We start from the raw sequence: 19,850 nt of genomic DNA, 5'->3' as shown, positions 1-19,850 counted from the left end.
TCTAACCTCCATCCATTTGTACCTGAATTTTGCATAGGGTGTCACACAACCAGCAAAGGACTCACATCTGGGTAGCAAATCTCTAAGGCAGGCAGGCTGCTCATTCATTGGCAATCCTGATGTAATATTTAAAATGGTGAATCTTTTGCAACAACAGGGCAGCTGAAGTGTCCGCCAATGCTTTTAAACTGCTGGCCGCCTGTTTTTCAGGTATATAACAAGATGTTTATGAATTGATTTTCTCCCCCATTGTATTGAAGATAATTGGGGCTGCTGGCTTCATGGATAATGTTTCACCACTTTGACTCACATTCTGAAGGTGAGTAGATGCAAATCAGGTTTTGGTGTACAGTGGTTAATATTTAAAAGTGAAATGATCACAGAATACAAGCTATGCATAATAGGATGCGTGACCAAAAAAAAGTGATCACAGAAGCAAGTAGGAAATGGAAATGTCACACTGGTGCAATAAGTGGTTCTATTCAGAGATTGGGGTAAAGGGATCATCAATGGGGCAATGTAGAAGCATTACCCAGCAATTTGCCTCATCTACAAATGCTTGTTGAACAACCAGTACAGAGAAAGGAAGGAATTCTGCCATACCTTCAGGTTCTAGAAGTGGTGGGATATCAAGGTTAACATGTGCTATTTTGAAAGCATCTTCAAGGTTGTCTCTGTTTGGTCTCTCCATAGCTTTTCTCATATCCACTAAACTAGGGTTGATTGCTTTGATGAGAGCTAGGAACGCAATGCCACTCCGCCAACTGGTACCAAAATCCTGGACGGTTATGCCATATCTGTATATGATAAAGTTCAAAGTATTGGCTATTTTATAAACATTGCACATGGAGCAAATAACAGATCTATGCATGGTGCTTTGAAAAAGATGTAATAATAATAATCTTTATTAGTGTCACAAGTAGGCTTACATTAACACTGTAAAATTACTGTGAAAAGCTCCTAGTCACCACATTCCGGTGCCTGTTCGGGTTCACTGAGGGAGAATTCAGAATGTCCAATTCACCTAACAAGCACGGTCTTTCGGGACTTGTGGGAGGAATCCGGAGCACCCGAGGAAACGCAAACAGCAATGAGCAATGTCTCTTTTTTTTGTGTATCCATTAAGGGATAAATATTGGCCTACTCTTGTTTCAATAGTGTCCTTGGATCTCATTCATCTGCGTGAGTAGAAGGATTTAACATTTCATCCAAAAGATGACAAACAATGCAGTACTCCCTTAAGTACTGTAATGGTATTAGATTATGTACTCAAGTCATTGGTGTGGATGTTGAATCCATGACCTTCTGACTCGAGGTGAGGCAAGGAAAGTGGTGAATTCCAAGGAAGAAAGCAGCAAGAGTACATGCAACTTACGGTTTATGCAAGGCTTTTAAAGGTGGGAAAGGAAGAGAGGGGTTCAGGGAGAGTTTCAGATTGCAAAGACATCACAATGGAGACTCTGCTGTGGCTAGAAGCAGAAACGAGCTGGAAGAAACTTACTTTGCCGTCCTCCTCTGCACCCAATTCAAAAGAACTTTAATGACCTTCCTCTGATCTTTGTATGGAGTCGAAGGGGTGTTTACCTTCGCGATGCAGTGTGTCATTAGGTCATTGTCACTCTCACTGTGTGAGGAATATAAGCTGGACGTGGGAGAAAAGATTTTCAGGTGTCCAGTTGCTTCCTTTATCTGCAGTTACAGGAACAAAACGTTTAAATCAAAATATTGCAGATACATAACACAAAGGGAATTTTAACCCTGACTGACTGAATGGAAACCAGTCGGGTGGACAGATAGAAATTACCCATAGAACCTACTCACTGATGTATAGTTTATAGCCCGTGGTTCTGATTTTAATCTGCTTTTGTATGCAGGCAGGATGGACACTGCCAGAATATTCATTAAATGTCCATATATGGCTCCAACGATTCATTGGTATGTCAGGTTTGATCTCTCATTTGTCCAGTTAAAGGATGGCTACCATGACAGTATCCCTGGATTAGGGAGGGGAAAGATCAGTCAGAATTCCCACTTCCAATGGCTACAACCTTTGTTGGAATGGCATGGGAATCAGATGGGAAAAAGATTGGGCTCAACTTTTGATCCATCATATAATCCCTTCCTGACTCTCATTGAAGAAGCTCACACTGAATGATAGAAACTTGAATAGAATACTGGAGCATAATTGGCATCTGTGGAGCCATTTCTCAGCGTGTACTTTCAGGATGGCGTGGAAACTGGTGAATAAAACAAACAGTCGTCTGGGGTGGCAGTACAGATTTGTGGAAAGGGACAGCCTTTATTTCCAAATAACCTAGAGAAAGATTAGCTAATGCCTGAAAGCAAGAGATCCACCTTCACCAGTATATTAGACGTGTGACTACAGCAGCATTGGGTAACAAATGGGGTTGTTGGGAATGGGCAGGAGTGGGGAGCTGGATTGACTACAAGCCTTGTTTAAAAACAAAAGCCATTGCACATTTCTGTAAAGTATAATGAACATGCATTCATTTTTGACCTAATAACGCACCACGTCTAACGGAACTTTTGTAGAAGGAAGGTAGGCCATCAGTGGTTGGCTCATTAATTTTGACCAATGGAACTAGAGGTTTAACCAAGCTAGGTGGATTCAGCAGGGATACGAGATGGCTATAATGAAAACAGAAAATGCTGGAAATACTCAGCGGGCGCTGCTAGAATTATTGTTTCAAACCTGCCCGGGCATGAACTCACCTGCTCACCTCACATGGGTTCTGCTCGCCAGGTGCACATTGTCGGGGACCTGATCTGTTAGGCCAATGTGAATGGTACTCTGGTGGGGGTTGCGATCAGATGTAAAGGCTTATAATTATATTTAATTACATTCAAACGCAGATGGTGATGTTCAAAAGGTAATTAGATAGAGATGGGGAAAGTGGAGGAGTGGGACTAACTAGATATCTCTTTCAATGAGCCAGCACCGGCACAATGGTCAAATGCTAGCCTTCTGTGCTGTATCCTTCCATGATTGGTCTGGTAAGGTCAGCTGACCAATAATCTGTAGCACAACAAAGCCCAACCTGATGGATTGGTTTGAAAGACATGAGAACGATTGGCTGGTTGCTTAGCCTCTGGAAAGAGGGGTGTCACTACCTCACCTGGAAATGAAGAATGATATTCCAGATTAAGCCAAGGATCATGGAAGGGTTGCCATCTGCAATCTCCGGGGCATCAATGCTGACCAGCTTCACCTACAAACAGTGAGGCACTGACTAGTTAATGCTCAAAATATTCACAGATACAGAATGAATATTTCAGTAGTATTCCACACCACAAGTCACACAGTGCCTCACCAATTATGGATCATAAATATTCCAATTTACACGTTAAATTCACAAGATTAAACTACTTTGCCCATTAGAATTCTAAATATTACAGGAAATATCTCCGATTACAAGAACAATATGCCAATATGTAGTAATTAGAGTCAGTGGGGCTGGAGTTTGTCTATATTTGCTGCCTAAAGCAAGCAGGCAGTGCACAAAGAGTGGGAGCTTTGCACGCCTTTTACAGAACCATAAATTCGATGGAAACAATTGAAATTTGATTTCCAACCATGGACATGTGTAAATTGGACAGAAGCTCTGACACAGGCCTAACTCATGAAACTTTAATAACCCGATACTTACATATCCTTCCTCTAAAAACTGCAGGGCCTTTGCAATGTTGTTCAGCCGGAAAATCCGATGCGACGAACGTTTGTACTGGTGCATCTATGCGAAGAAAAAGAGTCACCATTGGTTAATTCAAGGCCACAGGACTGTGTCGTCTGTGAAAAAGTTACTCATGTGCCCATGGTCTGCTGATAGATGCCTACCATCGAAAACAAAAAACAGGGGGCGTGATTCTCACCTAACTGGCGGGGCGAGCCGTACAGACGCCGAGGAGTGGCGTGAACCACTCCAGCGTCGGGCCGCCCGGAAGGTGCGGAATCCTCCGCACCTTCAGGAGCTAGGCCGGCACAGGCGGGGTTGTCGCCGTGCCAGCCGGTGCCGAAAGGCTTGGCGCCGTGCCAACCGGCGCCAAAAGGCCCTCGCCGGCCAGCGCGTGTTGGTGCATGTGCAGGAGCAGCAGCGTGTGCTGGTGTCATCCCACCACATGCGCAGGGGGTTCCTTCTCCGAGCTGGCCATGGCGGACCGTTACACCGGACAGCACGGAGGTAAAGAGTGCCTCCACGGCACAGGCCCGCCCGCGGATCAGTGGGTACCGATCGCGGGCCAGGCCACCATGCACTCCCCCCCCCCCCCCCCCCCCATCCCAACCCCCGGGCCAGATCCACCCGCGCCCACCCGAGGACTCCGCAGGCCGCCCGCAGAGCCAGGTCCCACTGGTACGGACCTGGTGTATTTCACGTCGGCGGTATCCGCCGGAAACGGGCTGCCACTCGGCCCCTCGCGGGCTGGAGAATCGCCGGGGGTGCCGCTGCCAAATGGCCCCCAACCGGCATGGCACGATTCCTACCCCCGCCGAAAATCCAGCGCCAGAGAAGCCGGCATGGGGCGGATTCACGCCTCTCCCTGGCGATTCTCCGGCCCGGCAGGGGAGGTCGGAGTATCCCACCCCTGGTTATATTCATCTTCACAGGTGTGCAGCCCCAGCAAAATGCTACTTCATACAATATTTACGCCATGTACATTCCTGTCCTGCTTCACCCATTTGACCCTGTGGCTACCGACATTGTATCAAGATGGAGGCAAGTGCCTCAAGCTGTCAGCTATCTGTGCAATTCAGAAGCCCAAACTGGCCAAATTGCCTATGCCACTGTCTCAGTGCAACCAGCTGCTGAGAAATGAGCTAGACAAGTCCTTGGACTCCATTTCCCTGTGAGAAAGAAGTGTGAACTCTGCTGCACAGCAACTCCAAGTGTGTGACTGGAGCCTAATTCTCTGGTTACCAACCTTCCTACCAGTGGAACAAGTTTTTTCTATCAAGGCATAAGACAAGAGGAGTACATCATTCAACCCTTCATACTATTCTGCCATTCAATATTCTACATCAACTTCACCTTGAATATTCTCAAGGAATGGGCATCTGTAGCTCTACATAGTAGACGGTGCAACTGCTTGAATGAAGACATTTCTCCTCATATCAGTCCTAAATTGCAAACCCCTTATTCAGACTTTGTGTCCCCCTATTACAGACTCACCAGCCAAGGGAAACATCCTTTCAGCATCTACTTTGTCTACCTCTCTAATAATTTCATATATTTCAATGAGATCATCTCTCATTCTTCTAAACAGTAGGATATCACTCCTCACAGACCAGTTCCATCATCCCAGAACCTGTATCGTGAATGTTAATTGCATTTCCCTTAAAGCAGGTACATCCTTCCTTATACCAAAACTATGCACAGTATTCCAGATGTGGTCACACCAAGGTCCTATACAATTTCAGTAAGCCTTCTTTACACTTAGACACCAATCTAAGGCTAACAAACCCTTAATTACTTACTGTTTCTTAATTATTAATTAGTGTTCAAGGACAGCCGGAACACACCGATTACTTTTGCCATCTCTCATCAATTACAAAATATTATTTTCTGTTATAGTTGCCAAAGTAAATAATTTCTCCACATTATATTCCATCTGCTATGTTCTTGTCCACTCATTATACCCCTTTACAGTCTCCTTGAATCCTCCACACAGATCACTTTGTGCCATTGGCAAACTGAAATGCAAAACACTTGCTCTATGGAAAAGTTTCCAATAATCACACCTCGGTTAAACCTCATTGGCTACAATACTGCCACTGCGCAAAGATACTTAGTATACGTCATTAATAATGATTGTAAATAGCGGAGGCCCAGGTACTGATCCTTGCTGTGTTTCAGTTGTTACATCTGGCCAACTCAAAACGTTCCATTTATGCTTATGTTCTATTTTTTGTCCATTAACCAATTCTCAATCAGAGCTGACATATTACCTCCAACCCCATTGTGGTGAATGTGATTCACACCGGATTATAATCTGTATATACATGTGTCTGTATTGTAAGTGCAGTTGCACTACCTGTCCTCCAGGGGGAGTAGCTCTGGGAATGCTCGAGTTGTATGGGGCTTCTCCCTTGGCTCTGCCCAGGACTCCTCTCCCGGAAGCTGCTGTATAAAAGCTCAGTGCCACATGGTCAGCCGGCCAGTTCACCGAAAGTTCAATGGCTAACCGGCTGGCTCTGTTGTGAGTATATTGCAACCGCTATTCTAATCCTACAAGCACGTGTCCGTAGAATTGTTGGTTCCAACACCCATGAACCTTAATTTTATGTAATAACCTCTTGTATGGCACCTTATTTAATGCTTTTTGGAAATCCAACTGCACAACATTCACTGGTTCTCTTCAACCACACAACTAGTTACATTTGTCAAACAGTTTTCATGTTATAAATCTTTGCTGCTTCAAATCAGTCATGTTATTTTTTTTAATGATCTGTTAACACTCCCTATAAATAACAAGTGCTGGCATTTCCCTGCAGCTAACATCAGGGTAGCTGGCCTGTAGCCACCACCCAATCCCCCCCTTTTTTCTCTCTCTTCATTGCTTGAATAGCTCCCTCATTTTGAATGCTTCAACTAAATCTCGCCCTTTACTTCTGCTCTGAGAGAGTCACCACAACTTCTCTAATCTTTCCATGTAACTGATGTCTCTGACCCCAGTCCCATTCTGGCAAATCTTTTCCGTTCCCACTCCAAGACCGTGACATCCTTCCCACAGTGTAGGCCCATAATTGGACAGAAGCAGTGGAGTCCTATCCAGTGATTTATATTTGCTATTAAACATTTTATCTCAGTTAAAATAGTGGCATAATCAGAATAGCATTCCTCAATAAGATAGTTACCACCAGGTAACAAACGCCACTGCACCAAAATGAGCGGAAAATAAATAATCGCAAATCACAGGGCCCAGCAATGCTGGTATTACTTTACCAGTCTTTGCCCAGACAGCACTTCCAGCAGAGCCATCAGGATCTTCCCATCTTGCATGTCTTGAAATAAATCCTTTACTTTCAGGGGTGGATTGCACTGAGGAAGGACAAACAACGAGTGGCACGCAGTGAGCGAGCAGCTGTAAAGTATACATGTCCACACACAACACGGTGCAATCATTTAACTAGCTAGGCGTAAGAGAATAATGGCTAAGGAGTCAGAGGGAAAATCCAGATAGTTTGATGCACACATCCAGAATAAAATTAGGTACTCTAAATTTAAAGAAAAATAATAATAGATTAAAGGATTGTTACTTTTAAAGTAATTCTGGTAGATTTTGGAGGTTGTTATATAATGGCCTGCCACAATGACCCACATTTTCATCCCTGGCCTCCTGCAATGAAGGATTGGGTGGCACATTGCAGACCTCCCGGGACTCAGCGTTGACCTCGGCAGCTTTAGATTGTGAACTTTCTCCGCCATCATAAACCCCTTAATAAAAAATATCCCAGACATGCATTGTCTTGACACAACACTCCCCCATACACACATACACTCCCGTCACCCCCACAACAGGCATCTGATTCTTGTTCTTAAAGTTGCTACTTTTTGGTGCAATCGCTCACAGCTACACTTTAATATCTAACACATTCTCCCTCTCTTATTTCTGATAAAGAGCCAAAAGGACAAAATGCTATCCTGCTTTTCTGTCCTTACTGATGCTGCCGGACCTGCTGAATTTTCCAGCATCCTCTGGTTTTGTTTGAGATTTCAGTAAGTTGCTTAATATAAAATAAATGCAAATTCACGATATGAGCTGTACATGTTATAGAGACAGTACACTCAACAACAACGTGTATTTACTGAGCATCATTAACCTACAAAAAACACCACACAACATTTCAGAGGTGTTCCCAGACCGAAACAGTGCTAAACTAAAGGAAGGGTTATTTGCAGGGCTGACCAAAAGGGTAGTTGTGGGCATTAAGGAAGTTATCAGCCTCTTGGAGATAGGAAGAGAAAAAAGTCAAAGCAAAGTTTCTAGTCTCGATCACCGACACTTGCTGAATCACAAACGTCTGTGTATATCAAGAGAGTTCAGGATGGAGCTCAACTGATACTTGGTCTGCTGATATTATCCATGTAGCAGCTTCACATTAATGTGGTGGTCATTGGGAGAGTACTGATTGTCCTCCACTCCAATACCCTCTGATGTTTATCTTGTTGACTTTCACTATCTAAGCTCAGACTTGAAGAATGACCCTTGGGCAAAACACTGGAGCAAAACCAGAACCTATGACCCAGCAACTGGTAGAACCTGCAGGTGAGGATGGGAGAGAATTGAAGTGGGGGGACAAAATAAATACGATAAAGGCACAAAGTGTTGTCAGTTTACATCTGGAGGCGTGCTTTAGTTACAGTGAAATACATATACATTCAATTCTGATACATATAATGGTGAGGACACAGTACAAATATAATATTTAATAAAGAAATATAACAGAGGAAGGTTAGGAAAATCCAAAATATTAATAACATTATTAATCATTCACAGTTGGCTCCAGCATTCACTTTTTAAAAAGGTGCGTGTAAGTGTGCAGTTAACAAGATATGTAAATAATTATTGTTTGGCAATGATTACATAACCTGAATAGAATGTGATGTTTGCCCTCACCCTGTCCAAGTGGAAGTTGATCCATCGGGTAAACGTTCTCTTCTGTGTGCTCACTCTTTCAACTGAAGGAGAACAAGGGGACAAGCAGCTTATTATTGTCACAGATATATGTCAGCTGAACACACTATCCTATCTGGGTCATATCTGACAAGTTCGCACTGTCCTAATTAGAAAGGAGATGGATTTTTGTGAAATGTAACTTCACTCTGACCCAGAGATTTTGATGAGAGTTACATTATCATTTAAAAGTGTCACACAGATAATGTGTGGCGTACCAGTGGCCCTCCATTAACCCACTCCATAATTCATGTACTAATCCCGGAAGTGAGAACATCTAGACGGCCAACTGAGCAGGGAATGAAGCAATGCAGACCATGTGGTCGTCAACTGCCTCACAGCGCCGAGGACCCAAGTTCAATCCCGGCCCCGGGTCACTGTCCGTGTGGAGTTTGCACATTCTCCCTGTATCTGCGTGGGTCACACCCCCACAACCCAAAAATGTGTAGGGTAGGTGAATTGGCCACACTAAATTGCCCCTTAATTGGAAAGAAAATTAATTGGGTACTTAAAAATTTATTTATTTTTTATTAAAAAGATCATGGCTCATCTGATTGTAACCTCAACCCCTTATTCCAACCTACCCCGCAATAATCGTTCATCCTTTTGTAAATAAAGATTCCATCTAGCTCTGCCTTAAAAATATTCAAAGACTCTGCTTCCACTGCGTTTTGAAGAAGGAGTTTCCGGAGTCCCATGTCCCTCTGAAAGAAAATACTTATCCTCATCTCTGTCTTATTTATTTCTGAACAGTAATCCCTGCACCCCCAGTTTTAGATTCTCTGACAAGAAGAAACATCCTCTCCATATCCCCTGTCAATACCAAAGTACCTTGGACACGTTTCCCCCTTTTTTTGCAAGTTAACATCTATAGGCAGGATTCATCAAATATATGCCACTTCATCAGCAACTGGTGCAATCAGCATCTCTGATCATTGAAGCCATCATCTAGGATATCTCTGCATCACCAAACTCAGAAGCTAAATATTTATAGTCTGGGTTAAACAGAACTGAAACATTGTTCCAAAGGATATGTTATGATAGAATTATACATCACAAAGAGGACACCATATGGCCCATCATGCTTTGGTAGAGCTATCCGAGCAGTTCAAAACCCCCTGTTCGTCCCCAGAGAGTCACAGAGGTTGACAGCACAGAAAAGTCCCTTTGGCCCATTGCATCTGCACCAGCTCTGCACATTTTCTTTTCAAGTATTATTCAAATACCATTTAAAAGTAACTTTTGAACCTACTTCCATTACTCTTTCAGATAATAGCCGGCTATGAAAAAAAATAACCCCCCTTGTCTTTCCTCCAGAAACAATTTGAAATAATTTTGTGCAAGTTAATAATTAAAGAAAAAATGATTCACCACAAGGTGGCAAAGTGACTCCAATAACAGAATCATTGCAGTTGAATCCTGGAGGCTTTCCAGGAAAGTGGCTGCTTCCTCAGAACAAAACATGTTTATTTGTGTGCCAGCTCCCTTGGTGTGTGCTGGGAATATGCACAAAGGGCACACAGCAATGGGTTCAGGCTAACCTGACTGCACAATTAATTATTTTACATGGGCGAGGTTGGCATAGAAACTGGATTTAAATGAGACCACAGATGTTTTTCTCCTGCTTCTCTCGTCACCGAGGGATTGTCTTAGCTTACAGGTGTACCACAGTGTCCTCCTTCCAGATCTTACATATCCCTCTACACTAACATTTAATACTCTCTTTCTGCTTCTCTGTAATCTCCTCTAGCTCTGCAAACCTGTGGTGTCTGTGTGCTCCTCCAATTGATACCATCTGCACACAACCCTAATTTTAATCGCTCCACCCCTGGTGGTCAAGCTTTCTGTTGCCTAGGTTCTTAAGCTCCAAAATTCCCTCTCTTGTCTCCTCAAAGCCTACTTCTCTAACTAAACTTTCAGAAATATTGAACAATACAGAGGGGACAACTCCTGAGCTTTACTTTGAATGGTGTCATGGAAACTTCTATGTTCAATTGAGAGGGCTGACCAGACCCTTGGTTTAACATCTCGTCGAAAAGACATCACACGTGATGCTTCAGCACTTATCAAAAATATTCTGCACTAGTGACCAACCTAAATTATGTTTCGGTCTCTGGAATAGAACTTGAACCCACAAAACTTTGACTTTACTTTCCTGGGGTGTGGGCATCTCTGGCAAGGCCAGAATTTGGTGCCCATCCATAATTGCTCCGAACACAGGAAATAGGAACAGGAGTAGATCATAAGCCCATCCCCTGCTCTGCTAATTAATATAACCATGACTGATCTTAGGCTTCAACTCCACATTCATGCCCACTCCCCATTTCCCTGGATTTCCCAGTCACCAAAATTCTATCCCAGCCTTAAATATATTCAAGATGGAGCAGCGGCGGCACTGTAGCACAGTGGTTCGCACTGTTACTTCACAGCGCCAGGGTCCCTGGTTCAATTCCCGGGTTGGATCATTGTCTGTGTGGAGTCTGCACGTTCTGCATGGGTTTCAGTCCAGGTGCTCCAGATTCCTCCCACAAGTCCCGAAAGCTATGCTTGTTAGGTAATTTGGACATTCTGAATTCTCCCTCTGTGTACAAGAACAGGTGCTGGAATGTGGCGACTAGGGGCTTCTCACAGTAACTTCATTGCAGTGCTAATGTATGCCTACTTGTGACACTAATAAAGAATATTAATACCATTAATGTGATACCTGACCCTGCCTCAGCAGTCACTTGATCCGGGGAGGAACTGACGACAGGGCAGCATGCAGGTCCTGTTCCACTGACAGGCCCTCCCTCCTTTGATTTTTACGTATAAGCCAGTATTGAGAACACAGGTAGGATGTGGAAAATGCTAAGAGTACTGTTATAGCACAATCTCAAATAGATGGGTGTTCTTGTCACCAAGCCAAAATGTATCAAGAGGCACCTCTGCAAGCATAGTTTCAGTGTACGATCCATCCGGAGCTCTGAATTCCTCTTGTTCTTGTAATGCCAATTTCTTTGACAATTCAAAAGAACATGAACTAAATGGAGGGGAAGTAGCAATCAAACTTTCCTTGTAATGTTTTAAGATATGTGGAGGGGAGGTGGAGGATATTTTTGCCAGTAGGATTCGCCGATACCAGCTTGAATATCTCTATCAACCCACTTATCACTTTTTCCTGCCAAAGGACCAGTTTTGATCTGAAGCTTTGAAGTTTATCTGTGGCAGTCAGAATGTTCTCGTTTCCCCCCCCCCCCCCCCCCCCCCACCCTGCATTTTAACGTTCCGCTCAGATGACTGAATATGTCTGAAAGATAGGCAAGCTTCGCACAACAAAAATGATCACAAATTAAATTGTTGCTTGGCAACTCATGCAGAGCTGAAAACTCTTTCAATACATTACGGAGCTCATAAACAAGGGGCGGATCTTTACCTGAGACAACCATCGCACTTCAGTGCATGGGTGAACTCTGGTACTTGGCTCACATCTCTTTACACAAAATTGTAAACAAGTGGGATTTTGAAGGATGGGATTTTACATTAATCACAATTTTTACTGTTTAGACTAATACTGAATTTAACTCAGACGGCATTGTGTTGACAAGAGTTTCAGGATACAGTGGCTGATCAGGACCTCAGAATTCTGTTATTTCACCTTACTCATGAATCCTTTGACCTTTCTGTCATGGAAGATGCTCCATCAGTGCTGTTGCTATTGCACCTGGTCCAGTTAAGATTATTTTCCTCCAGATAAACAGTTGTGACATGAAAGGTTTCCTCTCTGATCACATGACTGGGGGGCAATTAATTGCAAAAGAGGAAATTATCTTTGATAAAATCCCTGTCAACATATCTGACATTGGTTGACAAGTGGCAATGTGTGCTAGTATCTGTGAAGTCATCAATTTGCAGGACAGATTTTCCACTCATTTCTAATTCCTCTTGAAGCACCTGTTCAACATCAACTAACATTTCATGATGTAGAGATGCCGGCGTTGGACTGGGGTGGGCACAGTAAGAAGTCTTACAACACCAGGTTAATGTCCAACAGGTTTGTTTCGAATCACTAGCTTTCAGATTCACTTGAGGAAGGAGCTGCACTCTGAAAGCTCGTGATTCAAAACAAACCTGCGCTCTGAAAGCTAGGTGATTCAAAACAAACCTGTTGAACTTTAACCTGGTGTTGTAAAACTTCTTACTGAACTAACATTTCATCATGGGGAAGCATGGTGACGCAGTGGTTAGCACTGCTGCCACATGGCGCCGAGGACCCGGATGCGATCCCGGCCCTAGGTCACTTCATGTGTGGAGTTTGCACATTCTCCCCTGGTCTGCATATGTCTAATCCCCACAACCCACAGATGTGCAGGGAGTTGGATTGTCCATGTTAAATTGCCCCTTAAAACTAACATTCTGTCAATACGCCATTTAATGTATTACCAGAAAGTGGAACTTTGTCGATTTCTTTGGCAGCAGCATCTCCCAATGTTAATCTCACAATACTTTTACATGCCGGTAGAATGAAGGTTTCGGCAATGGTGTGTGGCTCCTTTGATTTCGCTACGAGTTCAGCCACCAGGTAACTCATCACCTGCACGTTATCTGAAACCTGCCTATGTTGATTTTGCTTTACATTTATTCTCTACCGTAGAGAAGAAAGGGGTTTGGAAGAGGGGTTAGCAGAGAACCTTGCAGGAATTCCACTCCTGACTGCTATCGCATTGACCTCTGCTGAAAATTGGCTGTGACAGACATCGAAAAGGAATTAGATTGGGTTCAGCTCTGACACCCACTTGGATTTAATATCCTGACAGTGTTCTCTGTCCAGGCTCACACTTGGCTACTGGGTGAGATACCAGAGAGCTGCTGGAAACATCAGACTAATACCCCAGTAAAGAGGTGAGCAACAAGGCAGAGTTTGGGTGGCATGGTGGCACAGTGGTTAGCACTGCTGCCTCACAGCACTAGGGACCCAAGTTTGATTCTGACCTTGGGTCACTGTCTGTGCAGAGTCTGCACGTTCTCCCCATGTGTGCGTGGGCTTCCTCCAGGTTCTCCGGTTTCCTCCCACAGACCAAAGATGTGCAGGTTAGGTGCATTGGCCACGCTAAATTGCCTCTTTAGTGTCCAAACGGGTTACAGGGATAGGGCTTGGGTGGGGTGCTCTTTCAGAGGGTCGGTGCAGACCCGATGGGCTGAAATGGACACCTTCTGCACATTAGCGATTCTATTCTATTCTATTTTAATCAGAAATAGAAACAGGAAATTCTGGAAAACATTCAGAAGTTAGGCAGCAATTGTGGAGAGAAAAGCAGAGGAAGCCTTTCAGGTTGATGACCTTCAGCAGAACTGGAAGACGATGGAGATAAAAGGTCAGAAGCTTGAAATAAAATTGGGCTGTGATGTCCAGTACAGTCCAGTAAGCTCATGGTCCAGGCTCTAGGCTGAAAAATAACTAAATAGAAATTCCTTTATTTTCCCCAATTCATTTTTAGGATGTGGCTAGTACTGGTAAGGGATTGATATTTATTGCCCATCCCCAATTACCCTCGAGCAGTGAGTCACCTTTTTGAACTATAACAGTCTGTATGATGAAGATGCTGATGGGAACAGCAATTTCTGAGTTTACTCGCCATTGGTTGATGAGTCTGCCAATCGGTGCCCACTAGAGTCAAAGCAGCATCTTCAGCAATCCAAAAAACTGTTATTTTTAAATTTTAAGGATGTGGTGACACTGGAAACAGTTCAGGGGAGGTTCACCAGATTGATTCCAGGGATGAAAGAGTTGACGTATGAGGAGAGATTAAACAGTTTGGCCTTATACTCGCTGGAGTTTCGAAGGATTAGAGGGGATCTGATTGAGCTGTATAAAATACTAAATGGGAGTGAAAGTAAATTTAGACTAAATGTTCCCCCTTCTGGGGCAATGTAAAATGAGAGGTCACAGATATAGGTTGAAACGCAATAGGTTTAGAACGGAGTTGAGGAGGAACTACTTCTCGCCGAGGGCGGTGAATTTGTGGAATGAGCTGCCCCATAGTGCAGTGAAGTCTAAATCATTAAACGGTTTCAAAGAGGAGATAGATATATTTCTGATTTAAAAAACAGGTTAAAGGGATATGGGGAACAGGCAGGGAGGTGGATTTTTAAAGGGATATAGGGAACAGGCAGTGAGGTGGATTTTTAAAGGGGTATAGGGAACAGGCAGTGAGGTGGATTTTTAAAGGGATATAGGGAACAGGCAGGGAGGTGGATTTTTAAAGGGATATGGGGAACAGGCAGTGAGGTGGATTTTTAAAGGGATATAGGGAACAGGCAGGGAGGTGGATTTTTAAAGGGATATGGGGAACAGGCAGGGAGGTGGATTTTTAAAGGGATATAGGGAACAGGCAGTGAGGTGGATTTTTAAAGGGGTATAGGGAACAGGCAGTGAGGTGGATTTTTAAAGGGATATAGGGAACAGGCAGGGAGGTGGATTTTTAAAGGGATATGGGGAACAGGCAGTGAGGTGGATTTTTAAAGGGATATAGGGAACAGGCAGGGAGGTGGATTTTTAAAGGGGTATAGGGAACAGGCAGGGAGGTGGATTTTTAAAGGGATATGGGGAACAGGCAGGGAGGTGGATTTTTAAAGGGATATAGGGAACAGGCAGGGAGGTGGATTTTTAAAGGGATATGGGGAACAGGCAGGGAGGTGGACTTGAGACCAGGAAGAAATTAGTCATGATCTGATTGAATGGCGGAGCAGTCCCGAGGGGCTGAATTGCCTACTTCTGCCCCTAATTCCTATGTTCCTATTTATTTCCAGAAAGACAGATAACAAGCTGACTACATCTGTCTCTTTACCGAACAGTGCCAAGGAATAGAGAAAAGATTATCAATGCCCTTCAGCCCTTCTGAAATTCAAACTCATGGCGCCTGTGTTCTGGTTCTAATTTCTATGAAATGACTAACTTCTTATTTCAATAATTCCGGGTGTTCTGTAACCCACTTTCACCTATTAATTACGTTACAGTTTAATTTGATTTCACCACGGTACTGACACCGATAAAGTGTCAACCTCTAGAGTGGCACTTGATCCTTCACAACCTGATGCAGAGGAGTGAGTGCTACCTGGAGCTCAGCTAACATATTTCAAATCCTACCCAATACATGTTTCATTATCTTGATAGAGTTCTTCAATGAAGTAACAGAGGGCTGATGTGTACAGAGTAATGATGAACACAACAGGAAGCTTGTGGTAAACTTTCTGGCTCCTTGCACTGTCTGATTCACTCCACAAGGTTGAAGAAATGCTCTAATGTTGCCTTGCATTACTTTATGCTTCCAGCATGTACTAAAACAGGGACATGGGGCGGTATTCTCCCCTAGCCGGCGGGGCGGGGAGGTCCCGGCGTAGCGGAGGGGCGCCAACCACTCCGGCGTCGGGCCACCCCAAAGGAGAATTCTCCGCACCTTTAGGGGCTAGGCCCGCACCGGAGTGGCTCCCGCTCCGCCGACTGGCGCCAACGGCCTTTGGCGCCACACTGACTGGCGTCGGGGCTGGCCGAAAGGCCTTCGCTGGTCGGCGTGAGTCCGTGCACGTGCTGGAGCGTCAGCTGACATCACCACCGGCGCATGCGCGGTGGAAGGGGTCTCTTCCGCCTCCGCCATGGTGGAGTGTCCCCACGGCACAGGCCCACCCGCCGATCAGTGGGCCCTGATCGCGGGTCAGGCCACCGTGGGGGCACCCCCTGGGGTCCGATCGCCACGCGCCCCACTTGGACCCCGGGGCCCCGCTCGCGCCGCCTGCTCCCGCCGGCACCAGAGGTGGTTTGAACCACGTCGGTGGAAGAGGCCTGACAGCGGCGGGACTTCGGTTTATCACGGGCCGGAGAATCCCCGCCGACCGGAGGGGCGAGATTCCCACCCCCGCCAATTCCCGGGTGGCAGAGAAATCCGGCCACGGCGGGGGCAGGATTTACACTGGCCCCGGGCGATTCCCTGACCCTGCGGGGGAGTCGGAGAATTTCGCCCATATTTCCCCACTCACTGCTGTGCTGTGCAATATGTGGAGGTCACAAATTCCTCGAATCAAAAGTACCTGAAAATGAAATGAAAATCGCTTATTGTCACAAGTAGACTTCAAATGAAGTTACTGTGAAAAGCCTCTAGTCGCCACATTCCGGCGCCTGTTCACGGAGGCTGTTACGGGAATCGAACCGTGCTGCTGGCCTGCCTTGGTCTGCTTTCAAAGCCAGCAATTTAGTCCTGTGCTAAACCAGCCCCTTAGGGTACCTTTGATACCCAAGCTTTGATTATAACTATTTAGTTTCTTCTTGGACAGCAACCAATTGGCATACAGCAATATCCTGTAAATGACAAAGAGACCGTGGGCAGCACGGTAGCATGGTGGTTAGCATAAATGCTTCACAGCTCCAGGGTCCCAGGTTCGATTCCCGGCTGGGTCACTGTCTGTGCGGAGTCTGCACGTCCTCCCAGTGTGTGCATGGGTTTCCTCCGGGTGCTCCGGTTTCCTCCCACAGTCCAAAGATGTGTAGGTTAGGTGGATTGGCCATGCTAAATTGCCCGTAGTGTCCTAAAAAGTAAGGTTAAGGGGGGGGTTGGGTTACGGGTTACGGGTGGATACATGGGTTTGAGTAGGGTGATCATTGCTCGGCACAACATCGAGGGCCGAAGGGCCTGTTCTGTGCTGTACTGTTCTATGTTCTATGTTCTATAAACGTGCATTACACAGGGCATTAACATTTCAACTAAAAGACAGCATCTCTAATACTGTAGTACAGTGCTCACTTGGTACCGGCACTGGAAGGGTTAACCTGTCTTTTGGGCTCCAGTCTGCAGAATGGCACTTGATCCCTCACTATCTGACCCAGAGGCTTGAGTGCTCCCCTGAGCCAAGCAGACACTGAATACTTTAACTCATGCTCTTATGTGAGTGCAAGTTGTTTAAAACCACCCTGGCCTATGAAGCACAGACATAGGGCACGATCAAACGGCCTCTTCACGCCAGACTCGGTGACACGATGAGGCCAATAAATCTCAAGAGATTAATAATGCTCGGGACACCTCGCCAGATCTAACGAGATCTCGCGAGATGTCACGATCTGGATCTCACCCTCACTGGGTGGGATCCAAATTTCATATTTAAGTGGGCAGTTGGCTTCACTTAAATATGTCTGCGCTGGAGTATCCCAAGGCACGGGATTGAATGACATTGGCACCATTTAGCACTGGTTTCCACAAACATGGACCATGCAAAATGACACCGGGGGGGGTAAAGAGTTTCCCAAGCGATCAGAGGACCCTGCGTGGTTGGGCTTTGAACAGGGTGGTACCCTGGCACCGCAATGCCATGCAGGCACCTTGACACTGCCAGCCTGGCATTGTCAAGGGGCCCAGGTGGCACTTCCATGCTGGCACTGCTAAGATGCCCAGATGCCAGGAATCTGGCCTGGGGGTGCTCTGCCCTTATGAGGTGGGGTGAGCGAGGTTCAAAGACCCCTAATCGGCAAGTTGGGTGTTGGGGGGACGACCTGGGCAGGGTGGAAAGCAAATGCCCTGTGCTGCCCTCCTGTGAGCAACAACAATTTGCATTTGTATAGAACCTTTATTATTGTAAAACATCACAGGAGCTCTGGAGTTCCCTCCCTAAACCTCTTACCTCACTCTCCTTTTATAAGATGCTCCAGAAGCTACCTCTTTGATCGATCATTTGATCATCTTTCATGATTTCTCCTATGACTCTGTCAAAATTATTTTCTGTTGACATCGCTTTTGTTAAGTGCCTTGGGGTGTTCACTGAATTAAATCTGCTGGATAGCTGTCAGCTGTTGCTTAGAGACATGGGCTGACACTAAATGGCAGAAGAACAGATGACTATTTCCAGCATTTTCTGTTTCTATTTCACTAAAAACAAGCACATCTGTTCTTTATCACATTGTGGTTTTTCAGGAGTTGTGTGTGCAAATAAACTGTCACATGTCCTACATTACAACAGTGACTAAACTTCTTAAAGTACTTTATTGCCTGCATAGTTCTTTGAAATACTCTGTTGAAGAAAGGCACCATAAAAATGGAGGTTTCTTCTGTGTTTTGCAAATCGGCCTGTGTGTAATTCAGATCTGAAGCCTTCAATTGAAGGCTGTGGGCCAAACAGTAAAAAGCTCCAGAGCCCCAAACCCACTACATGATGTAATTAAAAATCCACAGGCCACTAAGTGGTGAGTGGCAGTTATTTCACGGTATAGGAGTAGGGCTGAACTCTTTATGTATTTAGTTTAAAGCCCTATCTGGTAACATGGAGTCCAGGAAAACCTGCCTGATTTTTGCTGGAAAGCAAGGAAAAGGACAGGAGAAGAGGACTGGTCTCCAGTCCATAGCCTCATTAGGGCTTGTTTCTTCACAAAGGACTTTTGCCAGTTGGAACTTTTGCCTATAAAACTCCAGTCCTTTTGGACTGGAGTTTTGAGCTTACAGTGGTTAAGCCACTATAATGACACTAACAGAGTAGCAAGAATGTAGGTGATTGAATGATTCCACTCTCAATCACTGCTGTAAATGACTTTGCTTTCTTTAAAAATACACTATGCACATTATTTCTATCATGTAACTATCCTCCACTCACTGCAGATTTTGCAGGAGAAATAACTCTGCTACAATTGGGAGATCTGAGATTTGGTTAAAATTAGGAGATCACTGTGGTGAACATCTTTCTCACGTATCCTGGTTCCTTTGTAGATAGAGTTCAGCCCTATTCCTATACCCAACTCATGAACAAATTTTCATCCACCACTTCCTGGGTCTAGCAGCCATGGCTTCCCATTGGACTGTGAAGTGTGCCTGCTGCGTGCAGGGACAGGCAGATCAGAGGCCACCTACCAGCGATACGGCGTGGAACTCATGCCTGTCAATTCTCTCTTCTAAGTGCTGCACGATATGACAGAAGGGGCTGTCGGCAGGCTCAATGCCACTTTTCCTGTCTGCCTTTGAACATTGCCAATCTTTGCGACAATTCCGCCCAAAGATGTCAGTTTCAGTCAGGGGTTTGGAGGCTGTGTAAATTAAAACGACAAGTTGTGCCTCCAATTCACTGGCTGACACGTGTTCAGTGCACACACCGGATTACAATGTAAAGACCAGGAAATTTTGTGAAACTGCTCTTATTTTTATTTTTTCATG

General features: G+C 45.0%; 2 protein-coding genes across 12 annotated transcripts in view; one reads left to right on the top strand and one right to left on the bottom strand.

Moving 5' to 3' along the window:
* The window catches only part of LOC119979765 (cytosolic carboxypeptidase 3-like), a 268,954-nt gene that overhangs the window by 53,261 nt on the left and 195,843 nt on the right, over positions 1-19,850 (top strand). The window lies entirely within an intron of this gene.
* LOC119979743 (calmin-like) overlaps positions 1-19,850 on the bottom strand; it is a 106,924-nt gene that overhangs the window by 34,856 nt on the left and 52,218 nt on the right. For all 3 annotated transcript variants that reach the window (XM_038822349.1, XM_038822356.1, XM_038822367.1), the window contains 6 exons: positions 8,635-8,696; positions 6,960-7,055; positions 3,669-3,752; positions 3,138-3,230; positions 1,502-1,689; positions 604-797 (listed from right to left, as the gene is read on the bottom strand). In XM_038822349.1, the coding sequence (XP_038678277.1) occupies positions 604-797; positions 1,502-1,689; positions 3,138-3,230; positions 3,669-3,752; positions 6,960-7,055; positions 8,635-8,696 (717 nt within the window). The remainder of the gene's footprint in view (positions 1-603; positions 798-1,501; positions 1,690-3,137; positions 3,231-3,668; positions 3,753-6,959; positions 7,056-8,634; positions 8,697-19,850) is intronic.

This window comes from Scyliorhinus canicula, chromosome 2 (genome assembly GCF_902713615.1).
Source record: "Scyliorhinus canicula chromosome 2, sScyCan1.1, whole genome shotgun sequence".
In the NCBI taxonomy this organism is placed as follows: Eukaryota; Metazoa; Chordata; class Chondrichthyes; order Carcharhiniformes; family Scyliorhinidae; genus Scyliorhinus; species Scyliorhinus canicula.
Note: the sequence above shows the minus strand (reverse complement) of the source record. Positions and strands in the feature narration are given on the sequence as shown.